Source organism: Bos taurus, chromosome 6 (assembly GCF_002263795.3).
Source record: "Bos taurus isolate L1 Dominette 01449 registration number 42190680 breed Hereford chromosome 6, ARS-UCD2.0, whole genome shotgun sequence".
NCBI classification, from domain to species: domain Eukaryota; kingdom Metazoa; phylum Chordata; class Mammalia; order Artiodactyla; family Bovidae; genus Bos; species Bos taurus.
This window is the reverse complement of record NC_037333.1, coordinates 30,064,681-30,083,625: the sequence shown is the minus strand read 5'-3', so window position 1 is coordinate 30,083,625 and position 18,945 is coordinate 30,064,681. Positions and strand designations below refer to the sequence as shown.

Below are 18,945 nucleotides of genomic sequence, written 5' to 3'. Positions count from 1 at the left end.
AGAATTTTTTTTGCTTTTGAATACTGGGTTATAGATTTATTCTTTTACATTTCTGTATCTTCACGTTAAGAAAGAGCTTTTAAGTCTTCTTTCCACAATCCAGCATACTACTCTTCTTTCTACCTGTTTTTTTTAAACATTTATGAATTGGTATACACACATATTAAGTCTATAAAAAGTTGTTGGAAACAGATATTCAGTCGGCTCTGAGAAATGGAGCTAGTGTTATTCTTTTAAATTTTTATTGAAGTTTAGTTGATTTGCTATTTGTTAGTTTCAAGTGTACAGCAAAGTGAATCAGTTGTGCATATTCATATATCTACTTGTTTTTAGATTTTTTTCCCCCATATAGGCTGTTACAGAATATTGAGCAGAGTTCCCTGTGCTCTACAATAGGTCCTTATTAGTTATCTATTTTACATATAGCAATGTGTATATGTTAATTCCAGTCTCCCAGTTTATCCCTGCCCCTTCCTTATCCCCTGGTAACCATAAGCTTGTTTTCTGCGTATTGATTCTTTTTTTATTTGAAGTATAGTTGACTTACAATGTTCCATTACTTTCAGTTGTACAGCATAGTGACTTGATATTTTTATAAGTATTACATTAATACTTAAGAAGTTTGAGCAAGCTCTAGGAGATGGAGAAAGACAGGGAAGCCTGGCATGCTGCAGCCCATGGGTCACAAAGAGTTGGGCACAACTGAGTGACTGAACAACAGCAACAGCTTCACATACCGTGCAGAGTTATGAGTGTTATCATAAACTGTGTCCCCTATCCTATACGTTACATCCCCACGACTTACTTCTTTTATAACTGGTATTTTGTACCTTGTAGTCGCCATCAGCCATTTTGCGCATCTTCCTACACCCATCCCCTCTTGCAGTGACTAGTTAATTCTCTGTATTTATGAGTCTGTTTCAGTCTTATTATATTTGTTCACTAGTTTTGTTTTTTAGATTCCACATAGAAGTGAAAACACATATACAGTATTTGGCTTTCTCTGTTTAACTTATTCACTTAGCACAGTACCCTCTTGGTTCATCCATGTTGTTGCAAATGCAGAGTAATAATCTATTTTATGTACGCACACACACACACACACACACACACACCCCACTTCTCCTTTATCCATTAATCTGTTGATGGACATATTTTGGTTACTGTAAACAGTGCTGCAATGAACATGGGGACGCATATATGTTTTCAAATCAGTGTTTTCATTTTCCTTGGATAAATAGTCAAAGTGGAATTACTGGATTGTGTAGCAGTTATGCTCTTAATGCTTTGCGAAGCCTCCATACTGTTCTCCATTGCACGTTTACCACTTTATTTACGTTCCCACCAGCAGTGCATGAGGATTACCTTTTCTCCACATCCCCACTAATAATACCTGTCCTTTTCAAACTACTCCAACAAATTGTTGCTGACATTTTTTATGATTGTGGAATAATTATCAAGTGAAAATCAGAAAGAGTTCATTCATTTCATCAAATACCTAAATATAGTTGTAGATTTTGAGTGAAGAAAATAATTTTTTCAACTAGGTCTGGGTCATGTCTTCCAGTTTTTAGTGTTTTTGTGTGTTTTATATGCTTTAAGGAGGAACGTTTTTGGTTTGAGAATTTCTTTGGTAGGGCAGAATGCCTAGTGTCTCTCCATCACTTGTTGCTTCCATACAAAATAAAATATAACAAAAAACCCCCCCATTTATTCAAAATATCTTTACTCTTGAAATTTGCTATAACTCTTCAGAGAATTCTCAGTAAAAAATTGTTTCCATCCCATTGTTTTTTGCCAGAACCATTTTTAGTCCATGTAGTGTGCCTTTGATTGAAGAATCTGTTGCAAAGAATCTGTTGCAAAGAATATGTTTCTTACCTGAGTGTTTCCGAGTTATTAGACATCACATGTGAGCACATTGGTTTCTAGTTTAAGTCTATAATGTTGAATAGTGTTTCTGGGGAACTTAGTGGACTAGTTTACAGGTTTTTGCTCCTGGAGAAATAATTTTCTAACTCAAATAATATTGTAACGTAGTGTGCTATTTTCCATCTTGCTTGGAAATTGGGGACATGGCTTACAGTAATTGCCAGTGAAGAAGAATAACTAACCAGAGGGTTGCCAGATAGATTTTCTTGGAAATGTATTCTTAATATTTAACTTTTTTTTTTCCCCTGGGCAAATATTTAACTTTTTGAGTGGATATTTGCATATATGGAGGTAGTGAAAGTGAAGTTGCTCAGTTGTGTCTGACTCTTTGCAACGCCATGGACTATAGCCTACCAGGCTCCTCTGTCCATGGGGTTTTCCAGGCAATAGTACTGGAGTGGATTGCCATTTCCTTCTCCAGGGTATATGGAGGTAATGTTAAGGCAAATGTGTTTTGGAAGAGATGGAAGAGCAAATGTTGCTTTTTTCATTTGCTATCTTTGTCGTTTTGCATGTGGAATGGAAACTTTTGTAAAACTTGTAAAAAAAAGTGCCTAGCATAGTGCCTGGCATGTGGTGAATAGTCAATAAATGGTAGTCTTGTAAGTATTGTGTTAATTACATATACTTTTAACAATTAATGATATAACTCTGTTACCTCCCCTTACCTGTCCCCTCTCCTCCACATAGTTTCTCTGTGTCACACGCATCTCACACACACACACACACACACACACACACACACACAGAGGCATGCATGCAAGATATCTTATGTCCTGATATATATCATGTACTCACTATTTGCTGAAAGAATGGACTTTTTGTGAATTCTTGTTAATAATCTAACTCAAAGTCTTTTAAGTAATACATTGATCTTCTATCATTCAATAGTGGTAGTATTGATATTTTTGATTTATACAAAAAAAACTCTATACAGATTTTTAACCTCTACCTCCACCTTTCTAGATTCACCAGAAAATTCTTCCTTTCTTTAACAATAATGGCTCAGTCTTAATCCTTATGTTTAAGTGACCCTGGGCTCTTACTCTGAAGTCCTGATGTAGTATTCAGGAAACAGGTGAAGATGGCACGGCAGACAGTGTGCTTGAGGCGTATTCTACAGGCAGACCAGACCTTAGTCCCCTCTGCTCACTCTCGCCCACCTCTGTGCAGACTGCACCACTGGGAACGGTGACACTGCTTAATAGACTTTCCCTGACTGCTGTCAGCACTGTGCCCCCTGCCAAGTCGCAACCAGAGCTAAGACACAGTATTTCAGTTGCACTGGAACAAGAATCCTTCAGTGTTGCTCTAATTTCTTTTACTCTTAGTTTAAAAAAGGAAAAAAAAAATAGTGGTGCTGACATGAGAACATTTCCTTTCCATGTCTAGCTGCTGTTTGTGATCATGTGTTTGCTTTCTGTGGAGGGAATAAAACATCTAGGGTAAATCAATGTTTTGTGGCTACAGACCTGCTGGAAGTGATACACCATCATATGGTGCTATCTCCATAGAAGCCAACTGTGCAGGCTGGATAGCTGGGCTAGAAAAATAAACCTGGGATGGTATGAAAAGGCACAGGAGACCCATAAAGGGGTGTTGATGGTAGTTCTGACCTAAACAAAGTGAGATGGAAGGAAAGGATTCCCAGGATTTTTTGTTTCCCTCAACAAATCCCAAGAAGGGTAAATAAAATAATTCCATGTACAGAAATGTTAAATCCCTGGGTCTAAGCGTTGATGAGTCTTAGTTCTGAAAGGCTACAGCTGTACCAAGGAAGCTGAGATTGCACTTTCAGGGATGGAAATGGGGTGAAGACTTACCCGTCTTCTTTGAGGGATGAGATAAAGTGCATGGTAGAAAAAGCCCAGAAAGGAACCAGGAGTTGACAGGCATGGATTTCTTGGAAGCAGCATGGTATCCAGGAGTGATAGTTGTAAATGTAAGCAGTCTTCCAAGAAGACCCACATGAGTTGATGTGGAAGCAACTTGTAGGCTTCAATTCTTCTGAAGTTATTTATCGTCACATACTGTTCCGTCTATTGTATGCTTGACATGTGATTAGTTTATCTGCATGTTTATATGTTGATTCTCTCTTTCCTGTTGACTGAAGTGAAGTTCCATGAGGGCAAGGACTCGTTTTGTTTGTTGTATCACCATGTCTAGAATAGCCTGGACACGGTAGATGCCTGACAAGTATTTGTTAAATGATGGAATAAATGAGTATTTGCTTTCCCCATTAATCTAATAATTTATTCTTGTTGTCGTTAGCATCTGCTCCATACGTCCTCACTCAGTAGATGTATGATGAATGAATGAAGGCATAATTCAGCATTAAATGCCAGAGGGCTCAACTGCTACCAGTGGGAAGAAGATTCTTGTTGAGACTAATTCATTCTGAAAGGAAAACTCATTTGGGATCTGAAAAAGTAGATAAAACTAGATTCTCTTCTCTCCTAATTAGCTCCAAAATTGAGCCTTTTGAGTTTTTGTTGTTGACACAGTTTCAACATGTCAACAACATGGGTGTTTTTGAAAAGCACCCATGTTTGCCGTTTTAGTGTTTTATAATAGAGAAATAAGAGTAAAGAATAATATGTGTGAAGTAATTGGAGAAAAGCACAAAATTTATTTTAGTGCCTGAGTAATGGATACTAATTGTAATTACTTTAGACTAATGAGAGGTTGTTAAGTCTTTGTAAATATTTATTATGATTTATAGTTGAAAGGGACCCTAGAACATTTGATCCAACTCTCTTTACAACTGAGCAGAATGAGGCCGGAGGGGTAAGTGATTTGGCAAAGGTCACAGGGTTTGTTAGTAGTAGAATTAGAATTACCCTCAGGTTTCTTTTACAAAACTAAGGATTGCAAGGGTGTGGATAATGGACACTATCATACGAAGTTTGCAGAATTGTAAATGTCTGCAAATATTCTTGCTGCCAGTCTAGAGTCATGGATCAAACATCTTAATGTGCATACCTTTTTAGAAATAATTCCTAAAGAAAAAGTCAGAAGTGTGCCAAAATAAAGGTGCAGTATTATTCATCACTTTAACATGAGCCCGCAAAGTAGAAGTAGGTTGAATTATTAAATAATAGCCTATTTACAAAATACCTTTAATTTCCTGTGTGGTGACTTATCAGATGTATGTTATATGTTACATTTAAGTCTTGCTACAAGGAATAAAAAGAAATAAAAGATACAGTCCTTGCCTAGAAGGAGCATCCTTGCTGATCTGCTCACCTGCCAACTGTCAGTTATAGACTGAAATGAAATAAGGTTAGAAATGAAGAGTAAGTATCTAGGAACTGTCATAGTTGGACAGAGCAATTTTATGTCTGTTGAGTCTGATGATAAAAAATTTTCTTTTATTTTGAGTGATTTCTTTGAGTTTGTTTTTTCAGTACTTTATTGTAGATTACAGAAGAATTGGTAAAGGCAAATGTGGGTGGGAGGGGACTTCCCCATAAGTGGTGTCCTCCACCACGGATGGTTCGAGGAGCACTGCTCTCTGGAGAGCTGCATACCGGTGGGAAAAGTGAAATAATAGAAACCAGTAGATGAGGGGAAGGGCCATGCCTGTTCTCAGAATTCAGTATTGAAGGTAGTGCCTCATTGAAATAGACCCTTATTAAATGCTAGTGATTTATGCTATGAAGATTTTAAAAGTTTAAAAGCGAGTCCCCATTTTTTTAAGCTATACTTACCTGCCACTTAGACTTCCCTGGTGGCTTGAGGCAGTAAAGAATCCGCCTGCAAAGCAGGAGACCTGGGTTTGATCCTTGGGTCAGGAAGATCCCCTGTAAAAGGAAATGGCTACCCACTCTAGTATGTATGTCTGGGAAATCCCCATGGACAAAGGAGACTGGCGGGCTACAGTCCATGGGATCTCAAGAGTCGGACACGACGGAGTGACTAACTCTTTAACTTACTTGATATTAGCACATGAAATCATGATTTTGCACCACTTTGCTTAAATATTAATAATTCTGTTCTGAGTTATTAAATTTTCTTGATGCTGACAGATTTTTTTGTTTTGTTTTGAAACATGTTTAGCTTGTGGGTTTTGAAAGCTTGTGATTTGTTTCCCCTGTCATGGAAATACGCTAACACTGGTGGTTTAGGAACCACACTTTGAGAAACACTGTTCTGAGGTTTCATTAAATCATTAGTTCTTAACATTTGGTCATAGATGCCTTTGAGAATTTGGGGAAAACCATGGACCAATCTCAGTGGAAAATACATGTATACTTAAACACAGTTTGCATACAATTTTGAGGGGGATTCATCTCATCATTGAGAAGAACCTTATGAGAAGGGAGGGTTGAAATGTGTGAATTTCAGTTAATCTGTCCTCAGGTAAACTTTCAGTTGACTAAAATGGTTTTGAACCTTTTTAGCTCTCTGTGACATTGCTTATCGTGTTCCTTATTATTGTAGAGTGGACTACATAGAAACATTGATTTCTCTGTAAGTAACATTTGTTTGATTTTGAGATATTTGTGGACGTACTCTTTTTTTAACAAACCACCCTGCGTTTCACATTTTTGGTAGAATTATATTTACATGTTAACTACAAGGCACAGGACTTTTTAAAATACATATGGATTAACTGTAAAATGAAAATGCTTTGTGGCATATTAATAGTGAATTACAGTTTAAGAAGGCATGTTTCTGTTTTGTTAGGTCACTCTGTAGAGAATAATAAAGACATTATTTCAATTAAGAAGGAATCACTGTGGACATACATTTAGACTGCTAAAACAAACATGTTCGAACTAGGTGGCTCAGTGGCTACATAAGGAAAGAGGCGTAATCACTTCCTTTCTTCCGTTTGGTTTTGTAAGACATAATGACACATACTTTGAGGTATTCTCTTCATTGCTACCATATAAGGTGGATTCTCAGACTTTTGGGTAAAATTGATTACAGTTTGACTCATAAGCCAAAATAAAGTCCATGGTTAAAATAACCAGTGCTCACAGAGTCAGGATTTTATAGACTTAAGAGAGACATCAGTGATTGCTTGCTTTATTTCACCATTCTAACCTGCAGAAAGCAAAATCATTTTATTGCAAACGAAAGATGTTAAAGTGAATTCAAAGTAATCTCCAGTTTTAAAGGGGTATGTTCATATTACACGTTCAGGCTGGAGATTGACATTTTGTGTGTTGTCGAGTTGCATTTGTAGTCTGGTCGAGGCGCCAGCACTGTAACAATAAACAGTGCAAGACAGAACATCTTTGAGTGCTGAGTAATGTAGAGCAGATTAGCAAGACTGGAGTGGTAGTGAATAAACTGGGATTTGAAAAAAAAAGTACTTCTCAAATGTTCTGCTCACTTGAGTGGCTGAAAACTGACCATTTTTGTTTATTTGTGATATTTCTTGGTGATTGAGTAGCATTCATGATTTGGCAGGAAAGCAAGTTCTGCGAATTCTCATTTGGAGTTGTGTTCATTCAGTCTTAGGTTTTTATGGGGTACGGTAGTGTAAAGAATCACATTCTCAGTATTCTGGGAAGCATGTGGGAGATAAATACCTAGGTGCTTTCAACCATAGGTTTCTATCTGGATTCAGATTATTTATTCTACAGTTGGTACTACCAGAAAATAAATTTTAAAACAAAATTAAGTATTGTCCACTAATTAGGTATTTTTTAAAATGAGATTTTTCTCTATGCTTTCTTCTGTCTCATGAAGATCCTTTGGTCAGATTGATATAATTTTTTCTTAGTATATGTATTTCTCTGAATTTTGGTAATGGCCCTTAGAAAAACAATAGCTTTTATTTTCCCAGGACTTAGTTCCCATGGCTTTTGGACATGGGAAATTTCTGTTAGTGTTTCTTTCTCTAGCTGTCATATTTATGTTCCTTTTTTACATTTACTAGCCTGATGGCATTCCTGTCATACCCATGGTTTTAAGGTCACATATTTCCAAACATTCTGTATTTGTTGAAAATATGCAGAAGGTTGAAATTGGCACATTGGCAATAACTCATTACATAGGTACCTATTTCCTACTTGTTACCTGTAGCATGTAATAGGATCAATACTAAAGTAAATTTCTTTTGAACCAGCATGAATTGTTGTCAGTAAACAACTGACTTATGTTATCTGTATTGTAAAATGATCTTTGTAATATTCTTGGGCACATATATTTTCAAAGAGTCATTTTTATTGCTGGCACCTGTTTTCTGAGGTTTGTAACTGACTTATTTTCAAGGGAAGACAAGAGATTTTTTTGTATATACTGAGAATTCCCTATGATTTGGAAGGATACTTTTCACTAGAGAATTCTAAGGTAGTACTGGAGTCACTGCTTTGCTTATACATTTTGCCTTTTTATGAAAAATCTTTGTGCAATATAGCAGCTGTATTAAATGTACATTTTATATAGAAATCTTAGGTAGATTTATTTAAAATGTTATCTGCCATGTTGGCTTCTAATTTTTAAAAATGAAAGCCCTATAATGCTTTCTTTGATTTTGTTTGTTTGTTTTTTTACTATGAATTCAATGATTGGTTTGTTTCTATGATATACTCTTAAGAGGTGATAGCTATGGGGAAGGATTAGTTTAAAAGGTATGTCTATAATGCCTAAGAATCCCAAGTAGTTTACTGCTCTGTGGATAAAACAGATTTTCTCTTCAGTGTATGTTGGAGGTTCTCATCTAAGTGATATGTTCTCTTGAGATAATATTTAATTTTGATGTGGTTTTCTAAGGATGTGGTGCTACTTTCTTCTTCTGTTAAAAAGTTTAAAGAAGAAATACTTTTGGAACTACAAATTTGTATAGAGGCTAAGCATTTGGGAGAAGTTTAGTTGTAAATTTTACTTGAGTCCGATCAAGTTAATGACACGTTTAATAGCATACATAAATATTACTCTGAGTTAATTGGCTCTGCATCATAGTTATTAATTATAGTCGTGTAGGTTATTTTATCATAATTGTTCAAAGTATAAGACCTTCTTGCTTCTTTAATTAATTACTATTTTGCTATTGTATTCAGTTTGCATATTATTTTGTACAAATGCAGTGATGTACAGCACACTCAGAGAGAAGGCCTGGACCCCAAACCTGGGACGTCTGATAACTGTCTCCATTCATGCCCTTGGTTCTTTGTTCTGCCTTCTTCCCAGTGCCCTCCCTTGTTACGTGTTCTTTTGTTTGCTTTCCTTCCTCTCCTTCCCTGACCCCTAACTCAAGATTTCTTCACCAATATCACCTTATTGATTCTTGTTCTTTTGCCTTTTGGTACAGTGCCAGACTGTCCTGGGTGCTGATCATGAGGCCACCATCCTGTGGGAATAGAGTTTGAAAAATTCAGACTTGAATAGTAGTAAGCAGGGAGGGAGGGCCTGTGAGCTGGGGTTCTGATTCGGCATTGTATCAAGCTCTTTGGCTAAGTGAAGAGAAAATTTAGGCTTAGAGGAGCAGAGGGAAGAGAAGAGGGGTGTTTGGTCTTCCTTTAAGTAGGAAAGGGAAAAATAAGCCTGACTGATCAGCTTGAAAAGCTGTCTTTTCTGCCCTGTAGGTCCTTGAAGTAGGTGTCCAGCATATGCGAATTGATGGCATATTATGATAATGGCAGTGAGCATTTACTGTGCGCGCTGTGTACTGTGTGTGTGTGTGTGTGTGTGTGTGTGTGTGTTGCTCGGTTGTGTCTGACTCTTTTCCACCCCATGGACTGTAGCCCACCGGGCTCCTCTGTCCATGGAATTCTCCAGGCAAGAATACTGGAGTGGGTAGCCATTCTCTTCTCCAGGGGATCCTCTTGACCCGGGAATCGAACCTTCGTCTCCTGCATCACAGGCAGATTCTTTACCATCTTAGCCACCAGGGAAACCCATGTACTGTGCTGGTGCTTCATTTAATCTGCTCAGTAGCTCTGTGAGGCAAGTGAAATCCTAGTCCCCATTTTCAGGAAGAAATACCTGAAGCCTAGAGAAGCCTGGTAAACTCATGGTGCACACTTTAATAGAGGACCAAGCATAGTATGAACTTATGTTTGCTTAACTTCAGAATCTTTTCTTGAAACTGTGTTCTTGCTGTGGAGTTCTCTTTTCCCATCTGCCGAGCAGAGTAAAACCACCTGATAGTGGTGAGGGACGATGATGGGTCTCCCAGGATCCTCCGCTTACTGTTGGTGCCCAGTAAATAGTTTTATTTACTTTTTATGGGTCATCTCTTTCTCAGGACAGAAAGAAACTATGTGAGAGGAACTATCCATCTAAAACAGCTGAAGAAAATTTACTTTTGGGTATTTCCCAGTCACAGCAAGATGAGGGAAGCCCAAGTCTGTGATGCCATTTTCTCTTATATCTTCCTCCCCACATCACACACACGTGGGTGCACACGACACACAGACACACAGTCACACGTACACACACGGTCTATCCATCTGCTTACTGAAGACTGGGCTGTTTTTCAAGAGAGGCCTTCTTATAATCCATACTTAAAAGGGTTAAAGTGTAGCGCTAGGGCTGAGGTTTAGATCCAAGTGCAGGTGATTAATTGGAGAAGGCAGTGGCACCCCACTCCAGTACTTTTGCCTAGAAAATCCCATGGACAGAGGAGGCTGGTAGGCTGCAGACCATGGGGTCGCTAGAGTCGGACACGACTGAGTGACTTCACTTCCACTTTTCACTTTCACGCATTGGAGAAGGATATGGCAACCCACTCCAGTGTTCTTGCCTGGAGAATCCCAGGGACGGGGGAGCCTGGTGGGCTGCCGTCAGTGGGGTCTCACAGAGTCGGACACGACTGAAGTGACTTAGCAGCAGCAGCAGCAGGTGATTAATATTAGATCCTTTCTTATCTGAGTTAACGGGGAAGCTCAGTAAAGATTCCATTCTCTCTTGAAGAGCAGGTAGTTATCCTGCTTTCTGCATCAGTAAACCAAAGCTCAGAGGTTGTTCCAACATCTGCAACCATGTCTGCTTGCAACTTAAGTGAGACCACAAAGCAGTGTTTTTAAAGAAGCGTACAGCTACAATTAAGTTTATGGAAAATTGGACAACAGTACTGAAAAATGTATTTAAAGATCAAAAGAGAAGCATTTGTTTGTGATTAATTTGATTTATTCTGGACTGGACCCAGGAGCCTCCCTTGACTGCTTCCTTCCTACACATTGTGCATTTATGAGATACACACATACTTATAGCTGTCATACAATATGGACAAGATTTATTGGTGACGGAAAGTTGTTACTGACTGCCTCGAACAAATGCAGGCTATTTAGACTTTCCACAACAAAGAAGAAATGAACTATGCAAATAACAAGTGACCTTGTAGTCTTTTCTTAGCTGCTCACAATTTATAATAGTGATACATCCTACCCAATTAAGGGGGAAATTTCATCTTTCTGTTGAGTGGCTGCCTTGAGGAAGTAGTTCTGGGGATAAATAAAAGGTCATGGGAGTTTTCAATGAGATGCTATCTTTTTAACAAGTTTTACATTTGTTTCTATGCATTGGGCCTTTTCCACTGGCATTAGTCTAGGCTCTTTCTGCTCTTTAAATTAGTGAGTAGAAAGCTTAAACATTGAATAATAAAGATGGTTAGAGATTTAGAAAATACATTCATGTCAGAAACTCAAAATAATTAATATTACTAAGCTCAAAAAAAACTGTAGGCAAAAAGGAGTTTGACAGTTTAAATAACATGAAAAGTACAGATGGCGATGGACATTTGTACATTTCTGATAATTGAGAAAGGTTTGAGATTAAATACAATTAAATTCTTTCTAAGCTGAAACTCCATTACTTTGGCCACCTGATGTGAAGTGCCGACTCATTGGAAAATTTCCTGATGCTGGGAAAGATTGATGACAAGAGAAGGGAGTGGCAGAGGATGAAATGAATGGATGGCATCACTGACTCAATAGACGTGAGTTTGAACAAACTCCGGAAAATAGTGAACAGGGAAGCCTAGTGTACTGCAGTTCATGGAATCACAAAGAGTCGGACACAGCTTAGCGATTGTACAACAACACTTAAAGTTACTAAGGGGAGTTGTGACATCTCTTTGGGAATTCTAGGGAAAATATATTAGCTATGTATCCGAAATGTGTTTACTTGTTTCTGTTGGAAAGGTAGTTTGATTTTTGACCTTTCTTAGGTTAGCTCAGCCTAATGTTCAACTGAAGATTCTCATTTTCAGATTTTTTTCTCTTTGATGAATTAAGTATATTTTGTCAGAATTTGGCATATTAATCTGATGGATGGATTTATTGATTCCTTATTTACTATGATTTAATCAGGTATTTTTCTAATACCTACAATATTCAAGGCTCTTGAGAAGACATAGTGTAAAATATGATCCCTGAGGAGCTTGTTTTGAAGTTGTAAACAGGTTGACTACAGAATATAAATTGCTTGTATATCAGGCTTCAACTTCATTCTCCATTGTAGGAAGCAGAAAATATTTGAAGCCTTTTCACCCTCATTTTATAAATAGTTGACATGATGGAACTCTTCAGTGTGAGATGGTAGTTGGGCCACCATTATGGAAATAAGATGAAGGAAATGGCACGGAATTTGGAGAATTTGACAGTAGGAATGTCTTTAGAAAACTCTTGCTTTAGGCAGCAGGCAAGATCAAGGTGACAGATGACCAGGGTATATGGACTGGCATGAGAGGGGAAAGGAAGAATCAACAAAATTTAGCAATTTCCCTGGATGTGGTACCCAAGGCAAAGGCAGAATTCACAAGGGCTATATGATTTCTATGCTGCATGTTTTAAAAAGAAGGGTGGCAGAGTAAAAGCGGTCCAAAAAAGATAGGTAATTCTCAGACATTGGATCTAAACATCTTGAGATCATAGCATCTCAGAAGGCTACTGGATCAAAGGAGGGAGAAAAATGTTATACAGTGTGTGACATTTGATTAAATTACTTACTTAATTGTTCATTACCTTTATGTTACTATTGGACTGGGGATATTTAAATTGCTTTTGTTGGGTACACTTTGAGCAAATGCCCATAGATTTGTCTTTCTTTTTTAAGTCTACATCTTATGTTAGGAATTGTGAAGTAGGTAATTTAGCTACGTTCTATTTGTGGTTAAAAAAAATTTTTTTTTATGCTTACTCTTCTTGGTTAGAATATCTAGGCTAAATAATGTAAACATAATTGTTTCCATAATTTTTCCTCTTTATCAGGATTCAAATTTCAGTTCATTTATTTTAGTAGGGAATAGATGTTCCTTTGTCCTACCAACAAAATTGTTCAGATATGACTTTTGTTTTAGAATTAGAGTTATACCTTTGTACAGATAGTTCATAGATAGATAACCATTTAAGACTGGAAGGAACCATAAAAGGCCTTTAACATCATCTAGTACAGCCTCTGGAGAAGGCAATGGCACCCCACTCCAGCACTCTTGCTTGGAAAATCCCATGGACGGAGGAGCCTGGTAGGCTGCAGTCCATGGGGTCGCTAAGAGTCGGACAGGATTGAAGACTTCACTTTCACTTTTCACTTTCATGCATTGGAGAAGGAAATGGTAACCCACTCCAGTATTCTTGCCTGGAGAACCCCAGGGACGGAGGAGCCTGGTAGGCTGCTGTCTGTGGGGTCGCACAGAGTTAGACACGACTAAAGCGACTTAGCAGCAGCAGCAGCAGCAGCACAGCCTCCACATTTCTTGGGTTAGTCATCTGGGATCAAGAGAAAATAATAACAGATAACATTTATTAAGCTATTATCTCACATAATCTTTATAAAACCCTACAAGTAAGTCCCATGGAAAGCAGTGGCATCACTATTATAGCTTTAGGAATTGTTTTCTTGGTAAATGTCCTTCATAGTTTAAACAGTTTAGTTCTGTGCAGGAGAGAGTAACAGTATTTGTTATTTAATTAAATAATTAATATTTATATTAATAAAATACTGATTATTAAAAGACATTTCACATCTACTATTCAATACAGTAAAACTGTAGTATTTAATGTAGGTATTATTATTTTTAAAGACGTTTTCTTACTCTTGACACATACACATTTTAATAAATGTTTCTGTCTATACAGTATTTTAAAACATACTTAATAAAATTCTATCTTATTTTTTTCTTCTTGATTCTGTGATCCTGGAATTCAAATTAGATTCATTTAATTTTTATTGAATTTTGGTATTACTTTGTCAGTCATATAGTATATAATAAAATGTGTGTCTATATGTATGTGTCTATATATATATATATATACACGTGTATATGTAGTATAGCTATGTTGATAAATTAGATATGTGTTAAATTTTAATGTTTTACTACTCTGGAAATGTTATTTCTTTATTGTCTGCATTTCATTAATTTTTGTTACCTTTAAATATCTGGGCAGCTGAGAGGAGTTGTTTGTTTACATTAGTACAATGATGAAAACAATCACTACAGTTGACCCTTGAACTCTTAGAGAGTAAAGACACTGACCCTCTGTGAAATTGAAAATCTGCCTGTAATTTATAGTCTGTCCTCTGTATATACAGTTTGGTTCCTCCATATCTATGGTTCTGCATACCTGGATTCAACCAATCATGGATTGTGTAGTATTGTTGTATTCACTATTGAAAAAAATCCACGTAGAAGTAGACCCATGCAGTTCAAACTCACGTTGATCAAGTGTCAACTCTATGTACTACATTTATATTATAATAGAGAATATTTCATTGAAAGGCTTGAAATCTTTTTTTATACTTTGTTGGATTTTATCTCTGTTCTGTATGTAGTAAGTTGCTGCAGTCATGTCCCATCTTTGAGACTCCATGGACTATAGCCTGCCAGGCTCCTCTGTCCATGGAATTCTGCAGGCAAGAATACTAGAGTGGGTTGCCATTTCCTACTCTAGGGGATTTTCCTGACCCAGGGATCGGACCTGAGTCTCTTACATCAACTCCTGCATTGGCAGGCAGGTTCTTTGCCACTAGTGCCATCTGGGCAGCCTAGACTTTACATATCCTGGCTCAAATAGATATTTTTTCTTACTAATTTCAAAAACTTTGTCCATCATTTGCTATTTATATGTTAAATGAAATAGATTTCAAATCGAAAATTTTAGTTTTTCCTGACTTCACAATTTATAACAAGCAATAGATTTTGCCCGTGTTAGATGACCAATGGCATCCATTGATTCAGCATATATTTTATGAAGGTCTCTGGTGTCAGGCACACTTCTAGCTTTAGGGCAGTGGGAGAGAAACACAGGCATGGGCCTGCCCGGATGGATCTAATAGTCAGTGCTGTTTCCTTGATTTTAGATCCAAATAGTTGTTCTTGTACACTAGGATTTATCTGCCTTGATCATTATTTTTAAGGAAAGAATTAGAGAATTGATGCTAATCAAAACCTACGGAACATACAACATTCATTTGTATTATTGCTTTGCTTCCAAGTTATGAATTCCAGCACTCAGCCATTGGTTCAGTTTGCTGAGGGATGTTTTTCTTTGAATCGAATAGTAATTTTAGTAAAATGTGCTCTAAAACATTTAGTTTTTAAAAAGTTGTGGTAAAATGTACTTATCATAAAAGACATTTTAGCCATTTTTAAAGTGCACAATTCATTAATTGCTTTTACAGTGTTGTGTTCGTAAAGAACTCCCCTGCTAATGCAGGAAATGTAAAACATGCGGGTTCGATCCCTGGGTTGGGAAAATTCTCTGGAGAAGGGCATGTCAACCCACTCTAGTATTCTAGTCTGGAGAATCCCATGGACGGAGAAGCCTGGTGGGCTATAGTCCACTGGGTCGCAAAGAGTCGGACGCGACTGAGCGACTTCACTCACTCACTCCAGTATTCTTGCCTGGTAACTCCCATGGACAGAGGAGCCTGGTGGGCTATAGTCTGTGAGGTCACAAAGAGTCAGACATGATTTAGCAACTAAACAACAACAACATTAGAGAAATGACAACAACATTAGAGAAATGACAACAACATTAGAGAAATACTGCTTATTTTCTTCCTTTTTCAGGTCTAGTCTCAAGAATATGAATTCTTCCAGCAACCCATATTTAGTGTGATCTACTTGTATTTAACTGAATTCTGAACTTGTCATTTTAATTAGAATGGTTCCTTTTGATTTGTACGTGTTCCTTATTTCTGAATATCTATTAAAAATGCATCATCTTCCATTTGACTGTCATTTTATATTTGTTTGCTCCTTTTGGAGCAATGAAATAGATCCACATGAAGTTTAAAGGAGATCAAACTAAATGTAAACATGTATCACGTTTCATAAGGAAGGGAAGAAAGATTGGGAATTAAAGACTGTGGTACACGATAAAGTCTGACAGTCTCAGACACAACTGGTTTTCTTCCCCTCCTGCTAAATGCCTGGAACAAGAAGCCCGTCCAACATAAAAGATATTTAGGCCTGTGATCTAAAAGAGTTCAGTCCCTCAAACACTGGTCATGAGTTGGACTCAATAGGAAGGATTGTTCAGTACATCCTCCATCTGTATTAATCTTTGTGCTGAAACAAAAATACAGCTGTTTAAAAGAGTTTTAAAAATTATTTCTGAAAGAGTATTAAATACCCTATTCAGATTACCTTTTTCCCCCTAAAATGTGGTTTCCTTGGCTACTTCTCTTCCTCATTTGTAACAATCACACACTCCTGTTACACAATAAAGAAATGGAGAAATTACCAAAGACTCTTTCTCAGACAATTATTTTAGAGTTTTAGACAGCAAATAAAAATTTAAGAAAATAAGTATGAAAGTCATTTGAATTTTTACTTTACCTGTTAATTAAGAAAATTTGTATTATTTTGTCTGGTAGTATATGAGTATATTTTTCTTTTGATATGACAACAGTATAATTTTCATTTTTGTTTATTTTTAAAGAATGACAGTCCTAATGAAATATATTTTTTACAGCTAAAAGATGGTGGGAAAGCATCCCAGGCAAACGTAAGAATAGGCGACGTGGTTCTCAGCATTGATGGAATAAGTGCCCATGGCATGACTCATCTGGAAGCCCAAAACAAGATTAAGGGTTGTACAGGCTCTTTGAATATGACTCTTCAAAGGTAAATGTTTTTCATTTGGTTCTGATAGAGAAAACAACACTGACGAATGTGTTTCTTGTGTCTGATTCATGTGTTAAGTAAGAAGCATTTTCTACTGCCATTGTTTCAGGTAGATAAATAAGAAATAGAATGACTTTTAAATTGGCTATTGAGCAGTATGAGAACTGGTGAAAGCTTTGGTTATAAGGCATGTATTCACATACTTGTAACTATTGTGTGTACAGTTTCAGAGAGTTTAAGAATTTCTGCAATTTCTCAGTAGAATGCAGCCTAAGGATTCTTGTTATAGGGTAAAACTCTTGACCTTAATATTTTAGGCAGGGTATTAGAAGGTATTCTTTTAAAATATTTGGCTTTTCTTTTACCATAAGTATGTTTTTTGTCTTTATACCCCTGGATAGAAAAATATAACTTTAATATATTTATTTGAGGTCCAAATTTTCTGAACTTAGTTTGGCTTCAATTTTAAAATAGATAAACATCTTGTTGATTATATGATATCAGGTCTTTTCAGCATCCCAACATTTGAACTGTATTGAGATCACTTGGATTGCTGCTTAAAAATACTGCTAGGAAACTTGTACTATGGAGAACAGTGTGGAGATTTCTTAAAAAACTGGAAATAGAACTGCCATACGACCCAGCAATCCCACTGCTGGGCATACACACCGAGGAAACCAGAATTGAAAGACACGTGTACTCCAATGTTCATCACAGCACTGTTTATAATAGCCAGGACATGGAAGCAACCTAGATGTCCATCAGCAGATGAGTGGATAAGAAAGCTGTGGTACATATACACAATGGAATATTACTCAGCTATTAAAAAGAATGCATTTGAATCAGTTCTAATGAGGTGGATGAAACTGGAGCCTATTATACAGAGTGAAGTAAGCCAGAAAGAAAAGCACCAATACAGTATACTAATGCATACATATGGAATTTAGAAAGATGGTAATGGTGACCCTATATGTGAGACAGAAGAAGAGACACAGATGTAGAGAATAGATTTTTGGACTCTGTGGGAGAAGGCGAGAGTGGGATGATTTGAGAGAATAGCAGTGAAACATGTATGTTATCATATGTGAAGTAGATCACCAGTCCAGGTTCGATGCATGAGACAGGGTGCTCAGGGCTGGTGCACTGGGATGACCCTGAGGGATGGCATGGGGAGGGAGGTTCAGGATGGGGAACTCATGTACACCCATGGCTGTATCATGTCAATGTATGGCAAAAACCACTACAATATTGTGAAGTAATTAGCCTCCAATTAAAATAAATAAATAAAAAAGAAAAAAAAATACTGCTAGGAATTAGACTACCTGGAAGTAAGGACCAAGAATTATATATTAATCAGTTTTGTTTGATTGTTATTAAATACAAAGTTAGAACCACTTCAGTGTCTTAGGTTGAGGGGGGAAGGTAGAGGAAAGAGAGAATAGAAGGAGTGTTCTTGAATAATGGCTGTGAACTTGTAGATTTATAAGGAAGGTAGTCATGAAATTAAAAGACACTTATTCCTTGGAAGGAAAGTTATGACCAACCTAGATAGCATATTCAAAAGCAGAGACATTTCTTTGCCAACAAAGGTCCATCTAGTCAAGGCTATGGTTTTCCCAGTGGTCATGTATGGATGTGAGAGTTGGACTGTGAAGAAAGCTGAGCACAAAAAATTGATGCTTTTGAACTGTGGTGTTGGAGAAGACTCTTGAGAGTCCCTTGGACTGCAAGGAGATCCAACCAGTCCATTCTGAAGGAGATCAGCCCTGGGATTTCTTTGGAAGGAATGATGCTAAAGCTGAAACTCCAGTACTTTGGCCACCTCATGCGAAGAGTTGACTCATTAGAAAAGACTCTGATGCTGGGAGGGATTGGGGGCAGGAGGAGAAGGGGACAGCAGAGGATGAGATGGCTGGATGGCATCACCGACTCGATGGACGCGAGTTTAAGTGAACACCGGGAGATGGTGATGGATAGGGAGGCCT

The 18,945-nt window shown here is 37.3% G+C and overlaps 1 protein-coding gene across 17 annotated transcripts in view; it reads left to right on the top strand.

Moving 5' to 3' along the window:
* PDLIM5 (PDZ and LIM domain 5) overlaps window positions 1-18,945 on the top strand; it is a 233,879-nt gene that overhangs the window by 58,542 nt on the left and 156,392 nt on the right. For all 17 annotated transcript variants that reach the window (XM_015471537.3, XM_005207728.5, XM_010805995.4 and 14 more), the window contains exon 3: window positions 16,809-16,960. In XM_015471537.3, coding sequence (XP_015327023.1) covers window positions 16,809-16,960 — 152 coding nt within the window. The remainder of the gene's footprint in view (window positions 1-16,808; window positions 16,961-18,945) is intronic.